General features: G+C 42.3%; 1 protein-coding gene across 2 annotated transcripts in view; it reads right to left on the reverse strand.

The window, feature by feature from the left end:
- ITGA9 (integrin subunit alpha 9) overlaps positions 1-15744 on the reverse strand; it is a 245397-nt gene extending 229653 nt beyond the window's left edge. The window contains exons 1-3 of one of the 2 annotated variants that reach the window (XM_039715127.1): positions 15312-15744; positions 5365-5492; positions 4029-4135 (exon numbers count right to left, since the gene is read on the reverse strand). In XM_039715127.1, coding sequence (XP_039571061.1) covers positions 4029-4135; positions 5365-5492; positions 15312-15478 — 402 coding nt within the window. In that variant the 5' untranslated portion in view covers positions 15479-15744. Of the gene's footprint in view, positions 1-4028; positions 4136-5364; positions 5493-6086; positions 6263-15311 lie in introns of those variants that run through there. The other variant, XM_039715128.1, reaches the window with a different exon arrangement.
- Between the last annotated feature and the right edge of the window lie 2600 nt (positions 15745-18344).

The raw sequence follows: 18344 nt of genomic DNA on the forward strand, positions 1-18344 counted from the left end.
ATTTTGTTTTTTCTGTCTTCTCAAAAGCATTTAGAGTTGATTACAGTTCACTGTCACTGTATCATTCAACATTGCCAAGGCAAGGTGATGTGGCTACATGCTTCCTCCTCTGGCAGCAACACCACATGTCTGAACAGGTCTTTGGAACAGAAGCAAGTCACCTGAATTTGAGGCAATTCCAAACAACTGACAACCTATGCACCCTATTTTAGATGCAAGTTATAGGTAAGTCCCTGTGCAATAAGGAAACCATTAGCATACTTTGGTGCTCAGCAGCTGCGGCTGGGGTACAGGTTCCAGCTCTACCACAGAACAGGGGAGAAATTATACAAACCCTTGAAGCAAAATAAAATGCTTCCGAGCAAAGCAAGATGAGATATCTATTGATGGCTGACACTGCAGTACTGCAGTATTATGAACAGGCCATTTCAGAACTGCTGACACTCGGCTTTTGTGCATATTGTTGCAGCCACCAGCTCTGCTCCACAGGAAGAGCAACACAATGACAGAAGTGGCAGGTATTCAGGAAGAGCAAGACTGAAGGATGTGGCTTATCTCCCAGTCACAATGCAATGCCCCTGGTTCCTCTCCCAACAAAAGCAAAAGGAGGAATTTTACTGTTTCAGTTTTGAAAGAATGGGCAATATCAGATGTATTATTGCAGTACTGAGATTAATGCAGACTGGCTGATAGTATATCCAAGGACAAGAAACTTTCTCATTCAATCTTACTCCTACATTTGTTTATATCCTCACTATTTGATGCTTTACTATTTAATCCATCACACAAACACCAAATTCTGGTTTAGTAACATCCTGACACAATATGGGCTCAAACACAATCTCCCTTTTACCAAACACCAACTAATGCCCTCTGGCATGCTCCTCACCTTCCCTAGCTGGCACTCTTACAGGCAACTGAGAAAGGCTGGTAAGAAAAAAATTTAGGCCACAAAGCAGCTACAAAGCAAAAGCATACACTTCTTTATATAACCCACAATTAAACTGTGTGACTAGTTAATTTAACACAGGATGCCAAGAGCATGAATATTTCACACAGGCAACTACACTTGTTTATGGGAAACAAAAAATCCACCCAGGACTACTGACCAGAAAGATATTACTCTGACTTAAAGGAATTCCTGGAGGAGATGCAGTAAATAGAGTTTAATGTCTGACAATATATACTCTACACACTCCTAACTAAAGAAACACACTCAAGTTATCTAGCAATTAAAAAAAAGGCAAATACAGCTATGAACACATATTCAGACACATCTCAGAAAACCAGTTTTTCAAATGGGCCTCAAAGAAAAGTTATATTTTAAAGAAATGCTGATCCCTAAAATTAAAAGAGTGCATGTATGGAAAACCATCTGTGGGAAAATCACAAATCTTTTTCAGTAAAAAGTTTTCAAAACAGAGAGCAACAATGACCTGAAACATATAGGTAATTTCCTTCCACAAAGGAATCTGTATGCATTCATTTCAGGCTCTGTTTACACACAGATGCGCACAGACATATAATTAGTAGTTTAAGACTTTGGTGATAAATAATAATGACAATTATATAATTAAAAATTCTCCGGCATCTCAACATGGTCTGTGTGGTAAGGGGCAGCATAATCTTGTCAGAGGCCTGAATTAGGATTGTTTTAGATCAGTGTCACTTGTGGAGACATTTTACCAGCCTAAGCTGCACTGAAATAAGCATAGTACCAGCTGTGTATTGTACTTTACCTATATTTCACTTTTAACCTGCTTTATGTATGAAATGTCTACCCTCTTAGCCCTAATCCAAGACCACCCATGTCTCTCACCCTAGTAGCCTCCATTTAGCCAGCCAGCACCCAGCTTGGCAGTTGCTTGGCTTTTTGCCCCATTAGCATTCCCTTCAATTACTGCTTCTCTTCAGGGACATGACCCCTAAGCATCAGCTGCAACCTGCTTCCCTTGGAACCAAAATACACAAACCTGCTATTCTTAAAATATAGTTTTGACAAGAAATTAAGAGTTGCCTGAAAAAAATTAACAACCTTCTAAAAATTAATTAGGATGAATGCTAGCCTGATGACTGGACAATGAAAAGGATGTCTCTCAAGGGTAGTGTTACCCTGTTAAATGCAAGTTACTCCTCAGTTGTCACACACAACTGATTCTCTACAGCTCAGGATACACCCTGAAAATATAAATTGCTTACACTACCATGAATGCCTTAATTTTGGCTTCTCTTGTATATGTTTACAGTGCATTTAATTTATGCCACTCTTTCTCCCCTCCTCCTTTAGTCCTGAACATGTTTATAACATCCAAGAAAAGTAAAGATAGCCCCTATCACATTAACAAGATATATACCAAGAGAGATAAGGTGAAAAAATATCACAATTCTGTGACAGAAAGGTATCAAACCTACCTGCTCTCCCACAGGGAAGTCGGTGCACAAGGATCTGGGGCATAAGCACCTGTACCCTGAGCACATATTAAAAAAAAAGATCTTTGAGAGAAGCAGGTTTATCCTCTTGCCTTTTACAGGTGATTGGTACAGTAATCACTGCACAAGATCTTTCTCACTAGCAGCTTTTTGACAGTTTGATGTTAAATACAAGGGCAGTTATCTATATCATTGGAAAGATGAGGCCAGCTAAAAGTTTCCTATTCACAAACAGTGCTGTTTAGAATTAGACTGCTGTCAAGGTTACCCTGATACAACCTTGATATTTGCCTGCCACATAGAATACACACAACATTTTGCTGCAAATTTATTTATATTTCTGTTAACTTCCCTGCAGACACACTCACTCAGGTAGACAGTCAGAATCCAACCATGGATGAATGTACAGGCAATAAATGTAAAATCATAATGTAAAATACCCATGCTTTCTAGAAAGGGTTTTGGCAAGGAATCTTTACAATATCACAGGAAAAGTTTTGCGAAGAAATATTGCACATCCTAAAGATTACATCTGCTCTCCTTGTCCCGTCTATATACACAGTAACCACACCGAAATCAGTAAGTCAATCCACACACAGTTAAGACATCTCTACTTGCACCTCTTCTACTTTGTCAATAGGAAATTAATATAGATAAATGAAAAATATGGCCACAAAGAGCAATTTACATTTTTCCTTGTAAGTTTTGAGACGCAATTCATATGCTCAAGGAAAATGCATGCTTTCATATTTCCTACATAAACACAGGCAAACTACAAAAAGAACAAATTATCAGAATACCTCCCAGACAAATTGTATTTATTTAGTTCAAAGATATAAACCCTCAGACTTAGGAGGAAGTCGTTGGCTGACACAAGTCAGGTGTGATGGCTTGGAATCCTCTCTCTATCAATCACGTCCTCTGGCTGGGGCTCACTTCTGCTTTGCCACTCGTCCTGGCTAGATGGTGACAGGGAAGGCAGCAAATCCCCCCTTTGAGCACCGTTGAATCCCAGCTACCAGTGACGGTGCAGTATAAAATCAAAGAGCAGCACCATGGGTTCTGGGGTAACTTTATTCGATGGTAAAACTTCCCCTCTTCAGCGTCCCAGGACCCCGAACTGGGGGCAGACAATGACTTATATATAGGGGGCAGGATACAATCTTTATTAAATCAGGAGAATTGGGAGTGAAAAACAAGGCGGGGAATACAATGTATAAACCAGTAAATAATTTCAAGGGAGGAGAACATTTTCAGTGAGCTAATAAAATTTGGAGAAATACAAAAATGACAGGGAAATTTCTCAAAAGAAGGCAGGTTGGGGAAGAGACTGGCATTGAATGAAAGGAGAAGTACAAAGATTCTGGAAGAACAGCAGGGACAAAAGGAACAGCATAAGGAAACTACAAAATTACCAATCAAACAGTAAACATACTAATAAAACAAAAAACACACTACAACACTGCTTGAAGAAAGGGACTACAGAATCTGCTGCCTCTTACTCTGGACTCTGTCAGTCACTGCCCAACACAATCCTGATGTGCTTAGTCAGGCAGCAGCTACATTTTTAACAACATCAAAGAATAGTATGGACTTACCAGCACACTTCCACCAGCCTTTGGCTGTCTAGCTAGGCTCACACCCATCCATTCATCATCTCTGTCTTCCTTACAGGTCTTTCCACAAAGCATGCCCCGAGAATTGCCTACAGAAAAAAAGGGAAAGGCAGCAAGGCAAGAAGACACGAATTTTAAATACCTACCAAAGAATCCTGACAAAAAAGAGATTTGCCATCAAACATTAGACAATGCTTTTCTTTCCCCCTGCATCCTGATTATTTATTAGTTTGTGAATGCATTAACTGGGGCAATGTTCTCACTCTTAAGTGACACCATGCACATAAACAGCTGAGGACAGACCCTCTTCCCAACAGCCAACAGCTATCACACTATGGTCACAGCTCTACTTAAATGAACCACCAAACCATTAAGTTTGGGAGAGGTATCAGATTGCCTCCTGAATGCAATCTTGAAAATGAGATCAGGGGCACTTAAAAAAAAAAAATACTGAAATCTGCAGTTCTGTCAGGCAACACTCATGAATCCATGACAACGTATAATCTGGTAGAGGACAAACCACTTAGCCAAAACACTGTCTTAACACACGTAAACTTCATAAACAGAAATTCTACTTAGTGTAAGTATGAAAAGATTAAGTCATATTTTATAAAGGCAGAAAAAGCAACATGTCACCAAGAAAACCAAAATATTAAAATGCTTCATTCTTTACCATCATTATCCAGCAGGAAGTTTTAGATTATAATTTTACTTTAGGCCTCCACCTTCCCCTGCCTCAGACAGTTCATCAGAGTAACTGAAGTCAACCCTGATCCCATGAAATGGCATACAAGAGATCTCACTGAGACCACTTGAATACAAAAAGTAAACTCAAGAAATTATTTGCTGTATTATGAGGGAACCCATAGATCACCACATTACCAATAACACCACATATCGTGAGCCCATCACGGCATTGCCTGGGGTCATCCCATGCACTTTGACTTCAGCACTTCCTGGAGCAGGCAGTAGCGCTCCAAAACATGTACATAGTCACCAACATGACAAAAAGTCACACTGAAGCAGGAGAAAAAAAGACAGAAGCTCAGGTTTAGCAGGCAAAAATCCACATTATCTGGTTACACTCTGTAAAGAGCAAGCAAGGTCATTGAGAGGATACCAGCACCAGTGGGATGTTATTTTGTAATGCCGAAAATAATATGACACTTTTGGTAACAGTGTTCAAAATCCATCAGGAAAGGCTGATGGCTGCCTCTCAATATTTTGGGGCCAATTTGAAGTTGGAAGAAGGACTGCTGGCCATGCAGTTTGGATTTTTTTGGTTGCTTCCTGCTGTGCCAACATCATAACTACCCACCTCTCCCCATATCCAGTTCTGTACATCTTCTGTCAGGGTTGGTATGGACTCGACACTTAAACACTGCTCCTGGGGACTGAACAGAGGTGCTGTATTTAGATTCTGCCTTGGGAGCACCAACCAAGACCCTGGAAACCAGAAACAAAGCAACAAGTGATTAATTTCAGGAGGGAAGAAAAAAAAAAAATCGACAAACACCACCAAGGCTCACATTGCCAGAGCTTCACTAGCACAAACACTTTTCTCAGCAACCTTGTAAAACAATGACACCAAATGACAAACTGAAAACACCACACACAATAAAGGCAGTGAAGCCTTTGTGCTTCTCCACAGGGAAGCCACAAATATTTTTAACAAATACAATTTCCATTAGGACTGTACCACATTTAAAGTGACACACCCTCACCACACACCTCCCAAAAGCTTTTAGGATACCGTTAGGAGCATCTGCATCCATTTTTCCTCAGTTTTAGCTACATCAATCCAGAACTGATACACACACAAGCAGATAAAATCCGAACCTCCTTCTGGCTGCAGTCTTGCCAGGCAGCACAAGATTTGTAAGCTTGTTTGGAAGGTGGAGGCACCCAATTCTCAGAACATTCTATACAATTACATCTTGAATAAACAACAGCAAGAAATCAAACCAACAATACAACCATATCTCTTCCACATACATTGCTATCAACCAACATTTATCATTAAGGCTGTGAAGATTTTACCTGGCTTTACCTGGATCCCACATAAGATCTAGTGTTTCTTGGTAGCACCAATGGCCTGCTCTGACCCACAGGGTTACCCTCAAAAGAAAGATGGTCAGCACTTTCTAATCACTTGTGCTAGGATCTAGTTAAACTCTTTAACAACCAGGCTTCTATCCTCTCATGCCCTAAGGGATGCTTTTTGAGGAAGATTACAGGGGAAGCACAAGTATTGAAGTACAATTATTTTACTCATGTCTCCTCATTAGAAGTGTGGATGGATGGAATGTAGGAAAATAGATAGTGATGAAGGTAATCTCAGCTCTAAGGAGTTACAGCTGTACTAATTATCAAGCATTAGGAATAGGCCTTCCCTATAATAGGCCACAGCCAGATCCAATTAGGATAGGTATTGCAAAAGAGTAGGTTGGCCGATGGAGATGTAAGATGGGGTTTGTTGGCTGTGCAGAGGAGGAGAAGGAGTCAGTGCTGTGAGGAGCTGCCCATGAGAAATCCCTGAGAAGGTACGAAACCTTTGGTGATGCCGATGTGATCAAGGACCCAGGATGGTGCTGGCTTCCCCCGAATGGCAGTGTGTGCAGCAGGACACAAGCTGCGTGACAGAAGTGGCAAATGGCATGGCCACAGTAGTAGCTGGTGCCTTAGCAATAGCATGGTTGCTGAGGAGTAGGGGTGGAAGTTTGCTAAGTCACTGCAACATGAGCACTGGAACAACAGCAAAATGCAGCTCTGAGAGGCAGAGTCAGAACCGCACAGACAACACGTAAGAGAAGCCCTCTAAAATTTTATAGTGGCCATCTCCACAGTAATCCAATGTGATTGGGAGGGGGCTGTAGTGCGAGATGCAGCCAGAGATGGAGCACAGCGTAGCATTGAGAGCAGCAGGGGAAGCTGACTGGTCTGGACCTGACAGATTTTGACACCTGAGGTACAGATGAGCCACTGGGGGCACAATGAGAAATAACATATTGAGTGCAGAACAGATTATTTTATATACATGGAAAGAAGTTAAAGAAAGACTGTGAAATATAGTGTCAAAAAGTGGGTGAGGCAGCTGCAGATTTGGCTGCCACCTGGAAATCACTTTAGAAGACTTTAAAAGAATGGAAAACAGAGCAGGAAAAGAGAGGCTTGCAGTGATCAACTAATACAACAACAACTTTAGAAGGAAGCAGAGAATTATTAAAACAGCAGTGGGGGCTGGGGAAAGAGAAGCTTTATTATTTAGTATGGTGTATTTATTTGCTAATGAAACGTGTGCATTTTGTTTGTGAATTGCAATTATGAATCTTTGATTAAGCATACGTTTAAAAGTTTGTATTCCATAAGCATAAGACTGGAGAGATGCTGGATCAATGTTGTTCAAAGTTCTATAGCTGTTGATGAAGTTAGGTAGCTGTTGATTTGTTGCTGTCTTTTTATTATATAGCCTTTAACTTATTCTTGTGAGTTGCCTTATAAAGTTGTACAGCTGTTGATATTGTCAATATTTTAGAGAGAGAAGTATAAAGGTTTCTGATTATATGTAGTGTAAATTTGGGTAATATGTAATCTAAGTTTGGGTAAATACTTCAGAAGTATAAGTGTAAGGGTTTCTGATGATATGTAAGTTTGAGTCAATATCCTGGAACTATAAATCTAGAGAAACTGCAACTTTGTAAGTAAAAGAAAAGGGGGAATTGTGGATGGGTGGGATGTAGGAAAATAGTGATGAAGGTAATCTCACCCCTAAGGAGTTACAGCTGTACTAATTATCCAGAATTAGGAACAGGCTTGCCCTTAATAGGCCACAGCTGGATCCAATTAGGATAGGTATTGTAAAAGAGTAGGTTGGCTGGTCAAGATGTAAGAGGGAGTTTGTTGGCTGTGCTGAGAAGCAGTCAGTGCTATGAGGAGCTGCCCATGAGAAATCACCAAGAAGGTATAAAGCTTTTGCAATAAGATGGCAACATAAAAGGACAACCTTTCTCAAGAAGTTGTGACCCCAGACCTGGGCAGGTGAGGAGGAAGAAGGAGGTTAAGCAGGGGGAGGGCAGCTCCGAGGAGGGCAGTGGGGAGCACCAAGTAGCTAAGTAACAAGCAAGTTCTGCAATTCTCTTGTACTGTCACACATGACAGATCTCCTGAATGTAAAAAAATCCTCACCAAAGTTAAGCCCAGGGCTGGAACTAAGGGCAACCATCTCTAAAGGGCTACAGCTCCAGAAGTCCTCTGTGCAGACCCAGGCTACTACCTGGGAGGCAGCAGCTAACCAAGGAGACGCTGCTCTTCGTTTAACCATTAAAGTGCTATTGGTGCAAAGTCAGCCTGCATATGTAACTCTCTCACTCCTAGATGGACAGCCCAGCACCAACCCCCATATGGATATTTTCCCTGTTCTTAACGTTTCCCTCACCTTCCAATCTAAAGCTCCATACCAGTCACCACTCATCATCACCATCCCAGTACACAAGGCGACCCAAGGCACACGGTGTACACTTGCCCAGCGCCAACCTGAGTCATCTGAATGAGCTTCTCCTGCATCAGAGCCTCATCTATACACAACAGGAGCACATCTCCACTCCTGGCACACTGCCTTGGATGTTGGATGCAACAAAACTGTCCTGTGGTAAAAAACCACCTGATACATTTACAAAAATGTGAGAAACTCCTATGTTAAGTGACCATTTTCTCTGAGGTTTTATAAGCTAAACTGTTTCATTTGGAACATTGTGATGGAATTTCACTCTTGCGCTCTGTAACACGTATGTTTTCTCAAGTGATGAGAATTAATGTCCAAAATACTTAAATTGCTAAAACCTACAAAGGCTGTACACTTGGGGAGCAAGCGCAAAGGAGCCTGAAAAATAGCTCTAAATGGAAATCCTACTAGGCAGGCAGCAGATATAAAATCAAATGCCAGTCATTTCATTTACAGAGGCAATCAATGCATAACATTCGCTTATTGACAGTCACAAGATCTAACAAAAATAAATGTTACTAGCTTAAAGAGTTACAGGTTCTAAGTGCAAAAGGAAACACCATGTTTCTATGAACTGTTATAACAGTGAGATAACACAGGTCACACTGAACTTCAGTTTAAAACAGGTTCTGCTCTAACCTAAGAAAAATAAATATGATTTAGCAACTAGTGCACAAGATATGTTGGGTGAAACAATGGAGCCTAAATTACAAAGCATTTTCATCTGTCTTTATAAAGATGAATGGGAAAAATTGATAATTAACAATTTGAGTAGACTATTGGTACAAATAATACTACTATCTTGAGCAATTATATCTTTCAAAAAGAAAACGTACATTGCCATTTCTTCTTGTGGACTGAGCAGAAAGAAGCAGCCACTGACGTGTGCCAACGGCAAATTTAGTTTGGATTGTCTACACTGTCCATGCATTCAAATTTGGTATTTCACATACAGCACATACTATGTCATCTTAGGATCTTGTCTCATTCTCTTAGTCTTGCGCCTAAAACTCAGCAGTTGAAGCCTTTGCAGAGCCACTGCTTCATCTAGCATGATCCATGCTCACTCATGCCCTAAGATGGTTACCTTCAGGGAAACAGGAGGTTTGCTGTTGGTTGGTTCACATGCTTTTTGGTTGGTATTTGTCACATAATAATTACTTTCATTTTATTCAAAGGTTCAAGAATGGAATATTTCCTTTGTCAACAAAAAGACTTGCTTACTCTTTCACTAGCTTCTGTATGTAATGCCTTAACTGTTGTAAGGAAGTCACCCATTATCTATCATGAGACTTTGAAGCAGACCTGGATAGACAACTCATTTCCATCTAAATACTTTGCGACTCCTGGAGCAAAAAAAACACCTGTTTGTATCTCCTCTACATATTTAAAACACCTTTGAAATATTTTGCAATGTTTATGAAACAGCACTGCAATCAGAGGAAGTGGTTTTTCTCTGCTACTATATCAAATCAGAAACATGTTTCAAAACAAAGTCCTAGAATCTATTAGTCTTCTCTTATTTCAGTGCTGTGGAGTCTTGTCTGGCATGAACACAGAATAAATACAGATAGAAGAAGTAAAACTTTCCAGTATATTGCAAATACTTTAACCAGCATTTGTTTAAAATTACTGATTTTTGTGGTACACATTTCCAATGCTACTATATGACTACTTGGGCAGTCAGCAAGCAGTTCTCCAGCCTTTTGCCAAAAGGCTTACTGTGTGAATAATACTCTCTGCAGAGATTATTGATGAGTGTGGGTTCTCACCACAACCATACTATTCCATGGGAAGCCCCTAGAATATTAGTGAGTAGCTGCATGAAGATACCTTGAAGGGGAAACCCCATAAAGAGAAAGAGGTTACTTTCTATGGAGAAAGGAAGATAACCAAGAACACGAGGAGGAGAGTTTGGAGCCATTTCAGCCTTTTTCCTTGAGGTGTACAGATATCTGTAAGCGACAGCCTCATCCCACCACCTCTGCGAAAAAAACATTGGGGTTTAAACCAAAATAGGGAGCAGAAAGGCCACTTAAGTTTCTCTTCTTGCACTCATATGATCAACAACAAACATCTTCATCTGTCTTGAGAAAATTATGCAGCTAGCATGGCTGGAAACCATGCACTGAAGGAATTGCAGCAGCCAATTTTATTGGATAACAAGAAGCTTTCTTGGCCACAGAGAAGTTCACACCTCTTTAAAATGACTTCCTGAAGAACAGTAATGATCACTTCCCTGGTGATTCACCCTCAGGACATACAGATTTGCAAATTAAGTGTTGCATTTAACAAAAGGAACAGTGAGCAAAAGTGCAGAGCTGACCAATGGCTGGAGAGATGTCAAGCACATTAAGCACTGTCCTACAGTACATCAGCAGTGATTAGACAATCACAATTTAAAGACTGAGTACTGCAGGCATCTCACCTCACCACAATGTTACCTGTCAGGGGAAACAAATCTTAAAATATCCTCACATACCACAGCTCATTTCAAAAGCATACCAGAGCAGGGTGCCCTATCATCATATCCCAGTTGAGTTTCTCCTTCTCCCCTTTAGAAAGGTCTCAGTTACTTCCAAAAAAAAAAAAAAAGCCCAGTTACTTGAAATAAAACCCTGTGTTTCATCAATGACACGCAGAGCAAGAAGCAGGAGGGCTGGATGATCCATGACCAATGACAGCAAGCTCAGGTTCCTCAAAATTCCACGGCAGAATCTACAGCATCACTGCTTAGATTATACACACAACACTCAGTCTCCACTGGGTCAATCTGTTCCCCACACCTGTGATAAACAACACAGAGAATAATAATTTTCAGCTCCTCTGAAGTTGCTGAATAAAGCTTAAAGACTAAGCTGGCACAAAAACCAAGAAACCCTATAAAGGTATACACACAGGATGATAAATGTGACTGGAACCAGTGGAGAAACAGATACAGAGACCTACAGTGTTTGTTCGGGCAAGTTATATAAGAAGAAGCAATAGCACATGCCCGAAGAAAAAGTTCAAGGAAAGATCACCTTTAATATTGAAGCATACAACCACCAGAGACCCCTCTCAATAAACCTCCAGAACCATAAAAGGACTTTCAGAAGAGGCAGATGCATGTAAAATAGTTCTAGAAAAGTGATGTTTATGTATTGGATGAGAAACACATTTTAATGAATATATATGATTATGACAAGCAGCTTGTTATAAAGTCTCACAACATATGCAGAACAAGGAGAGATCAGCTGCACGTCCTGTGCAGATAAAGAATGCCTGCTTTCTATTGTTTCAAATTGTATTAGAAATTTTATTCCATCCCGTTCTGGACTGCCTACCTTCTGATTGCACACAAGTTTACATGACATGCATTACAACACATATCAAGCGGCCCAGATGCAGTTCAACCTTCATTATTTCAGCAGCAGTGCAAACTGGTGAAGAGCAGAGCTGATGGAATGATGCAACAGCACAGAAACCAGACTCATTTTTTATTGTAAAACTCACAGCAGGACACCATGCAACTAAACTGACTTCATTACTTTTTCATGCCGGATTATTTTGCCAGAGAAGATGAAATGGTCACCCTGAACTTGCTGAGAGATTTGAGGGTGTCTGCAAGAAGAGGGCATAAGGAGGGAAAGATGGAGAGTCTAAAGTAACATCTTACTCATTTTAAAAAAATAAGAATCAGAGATTTCAAATTATTACCACCTTTTATTTGGAAAAAACTGTTGTTTTTTTTCTTTTTTAACTGTCTGGGGTTGTTTCTTGGTTGTTTTTTGAATCCTTACTCCAAGTTTCATGATTATATCCAGAGAGCAGAAGCACTTCAGCTTGTTCCTGCTCTAAATGCAACCAGACACTTGGTTTCTTGCTGAAAATTGCGATGATGGGTAACTGAGTAAACCTGTCAAGATTTACAGCCATAAAACCCACTTAAGGAAGGAAAAGCAGACATTTTCAGAAATACAGTAATCTCAGCACATCTCTGTTGAGAAACACTTCTTAAGACAAGAAAATGTGCAAAGAACCGTCATTGCAATGAACTATTGCAGAAAACGTCAAAGGCCCTGACTGGCTCCACTACAGTAGTGGTGGATGAACACCCAGTTCCCAGTTGTAATTCCTGCGTGCAGCAGCCTGACTATTCGTGTTTATCTGATTTAAGATTTCATACCAAATCTCTCACCTCCCTTTTTTCATTCTACATGAATATTTGGCTCATATGAAGCCTGAAAGAATCACCAAACCCTGAACCAGTTTAATGGAAACCTACAGGGTTAAGGTAGGCAATACAGACAGGTGCTTTTGTGGTCTTGGAAAATGGAGACTTGAAACATGGAAGATGTGTTTATGAGAGAAACCATCTTAATATGAATTGGTGACTATATATATACACACACACAAATATGTTCACACACACCAGCTCATAGACAAGGCTACGGAAAACAAGACAGCTCTCATTATCAGAAGTATGTTAGGTGAGTATCAGGCCCACAAGCAGTGAAGGGCCTTGAGAGCATATTAACATATGAAACTATTTTAGATGAGTAGGAGCCCTATCAGCCTCAGATTTGATCAATCACATTTCTGCAGACTCACATAGTGCTAAACTCACTGGGCAAGCCTCCAATGCCCAAAATATCACTGTCTAAAGTTAAATTATTTCAACTACTTCCCATTGCAGTGTACACACCCAATCAACATGAGAAAACTGAAATCGCAGCTCTTCCTTGGATATATAAGTCACAAGAAGAAAGAAAAAAACTTGACACACAAAACCAAACAATAACACTGACTCTTAAGAGGAGCTTCTTCAAAAAACTGGAAGAAGGCTGCATATACTTTTACGAGATTCATTATTGACCTTTAGGATGCACACACACATTACAAGCACAACTGCACATAGCACACTAGAATCAAGGGAAGTATAACAATATTCTTCTCCCAACTTGTTATCCCTGTGTCAGTTGGGAACAGGATTTTGAAGTGCTCATGAAAACAAACTTCCTGGTCTCACAATGAAAAGAGGAGCATTCCCATCAGTGGTGACAATCCCACTCTGATGATTTCTGACTGTGCTGATGCTTACCATATTAAGCTGCCCTTCTGGGTTTTAGGCCTAACTTTTTTTTTAAAAAAACCATTTAATGATTTAGATGTTTGGTTGGTTTGGTTTTTCTCTTCTGGTGCCGCAGCAAAGGCACCATGAATCAGTTCCATTTTCAAAAAAAATGGAATTTACATAACTGGAAATTTTAATTTTGAGCATCAGACTCCTAACAGATCCCTGCCTTCAGACAAATGCCCAACACTTAAAAGTCCATCATGTTTCTAAATGAAGTGGGGGTATCTCCAAGGGGGTATCTCTTGCTAGTCCACCTTCTCTTCCAAAAATACCACACCAACAGGTGCTATATGAACATCATTCATATTATCAACCAGAATGACAGACACCTACATAAGAAGCAACAAATTCTACCACTTTTTCCCACCACACTGCAGTAGATCAGCATTTCATTCACACTATCATGAATTCGCAGCAACTTGTGTTGAATAGAAGTTCCTTTCAGCCTTTACACTCTTCATTGACTCCTGACCTAAGTTAAGCACTGCTTTAAACTGAGAAATTTTCTTCTCTCAGGGTGCTTTTCCTCTATGAAATCTTCTTATAAGTCCTTAAAAAGGAATGCTCCATGAAAGCCACTATGGAGAAAGGCAGAGCACAGAACTACTTGTGAACTAAAGGACGTGAAAGAAATTCATTTTTAAAGAACTGTATGCCAGAATGAATACATTTATTTAAACCACAGTGCACCAAAGTTCCAACATCACTAGCTGAATATCTAAGTATAAAAAAATAAAGACATGCTTTGTGGATGCTTACTGGCAGCAGTGGCTCCTACTCATATTAGGAGGGCACCAGAAGACACCAGCTAGGTCCAATTAAGATAAATCACTTTTAATTCTAACAAAGAGCCTCTAACCCAGACAACAAACAAGACTATGGTCCAATGCTCTTTTCAATCAACAGGAAAACTAGAAGCTCGCCAGTTTCACAAATTTTTGGATGTAGATAAACATTCTTTCTTCGGCCATTTTTTTTTAAGTTACACAGACATTTCCTCTAAGATTTGGAAGGGTCTCTTCAGTCTCCGAAGGAATTTTGTCCCTCGCCAGGCAGAGTGCGGGTAGTTTAGCTCCGTGAATGCTGAGTGTGCTGCTCTCGGCGGAAGTTACCGGTAGTAGAAACATTTCCCATTAACACGGCAAAACCCATCATCATTCGTACCCCGTGCGCTTTTTCGTACGCAGTCCAGATGATGAGCGGCTAAATATTTCCCGCGAGGCAGAGGGATCGAGCACAGCGCCGAGACATCGGCCGCGGGCCGGCTGGTGCTTGAGGACAATTAGATCACAATGCCAAGCGCCGGCTGCCAGCCCAGAAAGGACATCCCGGTGTTAAAACGCCTCCCAGCACAGGGCCCCCTGCTCGCATAAGAGAAATTCCTCGTGCAGAAAGGGCTCGGAGCCCACAACTCTGCCTCCAAGGAACCCACACGAAGAGGTGGACCGAGCACGGGGAGAGACCCCGCAGTCCAGGGCGGACGCGCCCCTTCGCGGCCCATTCGACGGGGCTCGGGTCCTGCCGCCCCGCTGCGGGAGAGGCGGCTGCCAGGAGGGATGGATATCCCGGCAGCGACCGCCAGGCCGCATCCCCACCACCACCCGCGCCCTCGCCGATCCCGGCACGCAGGGACCGTGCAACTCACCACCGTGTCCTATCATGGTAGTGCTGCAGGACCGAGTACCCAAAGAAGGAGCCGTTGGGACCCCGGAAAATCACGGGGCGACCCATGTCCACGTTGTAGGAGCGCACCACGGCCACCCAAAGCAGCGTCCACAAAACCCGCGCTCCGCGCTGCCGCGGCTCCGGCATCGTGCGAGTTCCCGAAACAGCCGCCCGTACCGACACCGCTAAGTGCTGAACTCCAGCCCACCGACTCCACCCTGCCCCCGGCGCTGATTCCAAGGTTGCGTGTCCGGGCGCGGCACTTTTGTGCCCGCCCTGCGTCGCGTCTCGGTCCGGCCCCGGCGCGCCCCGCGTGTACCGCGCGCCCCTCGGCCTTGGCCGGCCGTGGCGCTGGCACCCCCTGGCGGCCCTGGGCGGTACCTGCCGTGCCGTGCTGTGCCGCGCCGCGCCCGGCCCCGCCACCCGTCGGCCCCGGAATGCGCCGTACTCGGCCCTGCCGCCCGGCTCCTCCCGCCACGGCACCCGCGCGTGTTCCGCGCGGTCCCACAGCCTCCCCCTCGGTGTCCCTCTCTTCCAGGAAACTGCCTGCCAGCTATGACTTTCTTTCATTTTTCCACCTACTCCCCTTCTCGCGCAGCCCCTCCCCCGTTCGGCCCCTGGAGGAGGAAAAGGGAAATCACAAAGTTTAGGATAGAAAGACTTGGAGGAATCAATCCTGACTTCCGTTAGTTTGAGGCTATCAGCCCTGCTTGAATCTGGCACGCGGAGATGAATGCTTCATGAGTGATGGATGAAAGATCTGATTTACATCACCCCGAAACGCACGGGAATTTTCTTGGGAAAAGGGAAGCCATGACGAGAGGCAGTGTCTTTTTTCAGGGCAGCAGAAATGAAAATACTTTGGGTAAAAAAAATCAGACCAGTGTTTTCCGGCAAAAGTACTTCAGGTTTGAAAAAGAAGCAGCAAACTTCGTGGCTAAGTAAAAGCTGAAAATAATTGTTCTAATACTTTAAAAATTGACAATCTGAGAAAAAAAATAGTCAAACATGTACTAATAGATGAGCAAGAGCAAAGGCAAGAAGATGGGCAGGAGATCTTTCTCCTTTTTAATGCCTTTATTAAAAAGAATCAGCTCAGGTGGGGAGAAATCGACGGGTCACGCCCACGCCGCCGCTGCTCCCAGGTGTGGCACGGAGAAGGAGGGTGATGCAGCTTTGTCCACTGGTCTGCAGGCAGAGCTGGGGATTCCGTCCTCACGGGAGAGTAGCAGATTCCAGCTTTTTGGTCTAACACCCCGGGTCATCTCTTTAATCAACATCTTTTCAGGTTAGGGTGAGAAGCAAAAAGGATCCAAGCAGGTACTGGACTACGCTCCCATCCTCAGACGTCACTTAGGTCACTTGTTGGCTCGTAATTTTAGGGGTTTTCCTGGGAAAACTGTAAAAATTTGGGGCGCAATGCATTTCTCATCTGCATACTGGCTCTGATGTCACTCCTATCTTCCTGGTACTTGGGAGGGTGCTTGTGTCCCTCCCTGGCAAGTGGCAAGCATCCGGGGAACAATGGTTAATCACCAGCCATTAACAGGTAATTGAAGAACTCTTCTTTAACAGTGAAACTAACTTACAGCAACTGGTCTGACTTGTTTTTAACTCTGCAACCTAAAAAAAATAGATAACTTTCTATTCATAACAGTCCCCCCTCTTTTTCTTTGATCAGGCTTAAGCTTAAGCTTGCATCAACTTATAATTTTTGGCTCATTAACATAGAATTTCCTATATTTTTTTCTATTGATTATAAATTTCCTGAGCACTCTAGTGATCATATTTACTAAACTTCATTACTTTTTTGTTTTTTTCAGGTTAATTTCTTTAGAGATCCTTAGGTTATTCTGTACAGCAGATGTCACTATTCTTGTTAAACAGGGAAATAAGAACAAACTAGCAAGTGTACACACAGTGAAGGTTATAGTTTTCCAACTTTTTTTGAAATTTAAGTCATTTGGTCCTTTTATAATAGTATACTCAGCTGAATTAACTCCTAATGCGGTTGAATCCTGTCCTGAGTTAGAGTATGAGGGTGGTGTAGAATCTGGTCCAATACCAGAGGGAGACACTGACGAATCTTGTCCAATGCCCAGGGGTGAGAATGGGGTGGAATTTGGTCCAATACCAGAGGGAGACACTGACAAATCTGTCCAATGCTCGGGGGAACCATGTGAGTGAGATGATCTACTATAACTAGTAAATATTTGTATCCTTGTACTGGGGGCATCTCAATAAAATCTATTTGTATGCTCTGGAAAGGTCTTAGAGTTAGTTCTCTCCCTCCAGGTGTTATTTTCTCATGACTTTCTGGTTTACTTTTTGGCAAATTAAACACCCTTTTGTGCTTGCTTTTGCTAGGTCATATACACCTATGCACAGGTTATTTCTTAGGAAATGATCACATAGTCCTTGGACTCCCCAGTGGGTTAATTTCTGTAGTTCTGTTAGCACCATCCCAGCAAGTGCTTTGTTTAGAAACGCCCGTCCGTCTGATGTTGACCACTCCCCCATTGCCCTTGATGTAACTTTAAATTTCACAAAATATCGGTTCTTCTCGTCTTCTTCCCTACTCGGGTGTGGTTTCTGCTTAAAAAAACTTTTACCAGATCCCCTGGTCCTAAAGCTGCTTCCTTTGCTATCTTGATCAGCTAGCAAAGGTTTCGCAACTTCAGATTGAACAGTCTGGGGTGGTCCAGTTGCTCCACAGTAATAGCAGCAGCTTTCACTCAAAGGGACTCGAGGCCTCTCCATGCCTCCCGTCCCTGACAGTACTGGCCTATCCTTGCCTGCTCCTGGTGGTGGACCCCCCCACTCTTTTGTTACCTTGGACTGTGGGAAAGAGTTGCTTGCCCCCACACTTTCTCTGGCTATAGCAACCATGATCCTAGCTTTGGCCTTTGCTGTTTCTTCTTCCCTCCTTAAATACACTTTCAATGCTTCCCTGAATAACTCATTAATGTCTTTTTCTTGCCAATCCTCAATCTTTTCCAGTTTTCTCCATATA

This window comes from Passer montanus, unplaced genomic scaffold (genome assembly GCF_014805655.1).
Source record: "Passer montanus isolate IOZ18808 unplaced genomic scaffold, ASM1480565v1 scaffold32, whole genome shotgun sequence".
NCBI lineage: Eukaryota > Metazoa > Chordata > Aves > Passeriformes > Passeridae > Passer > Passer montanus.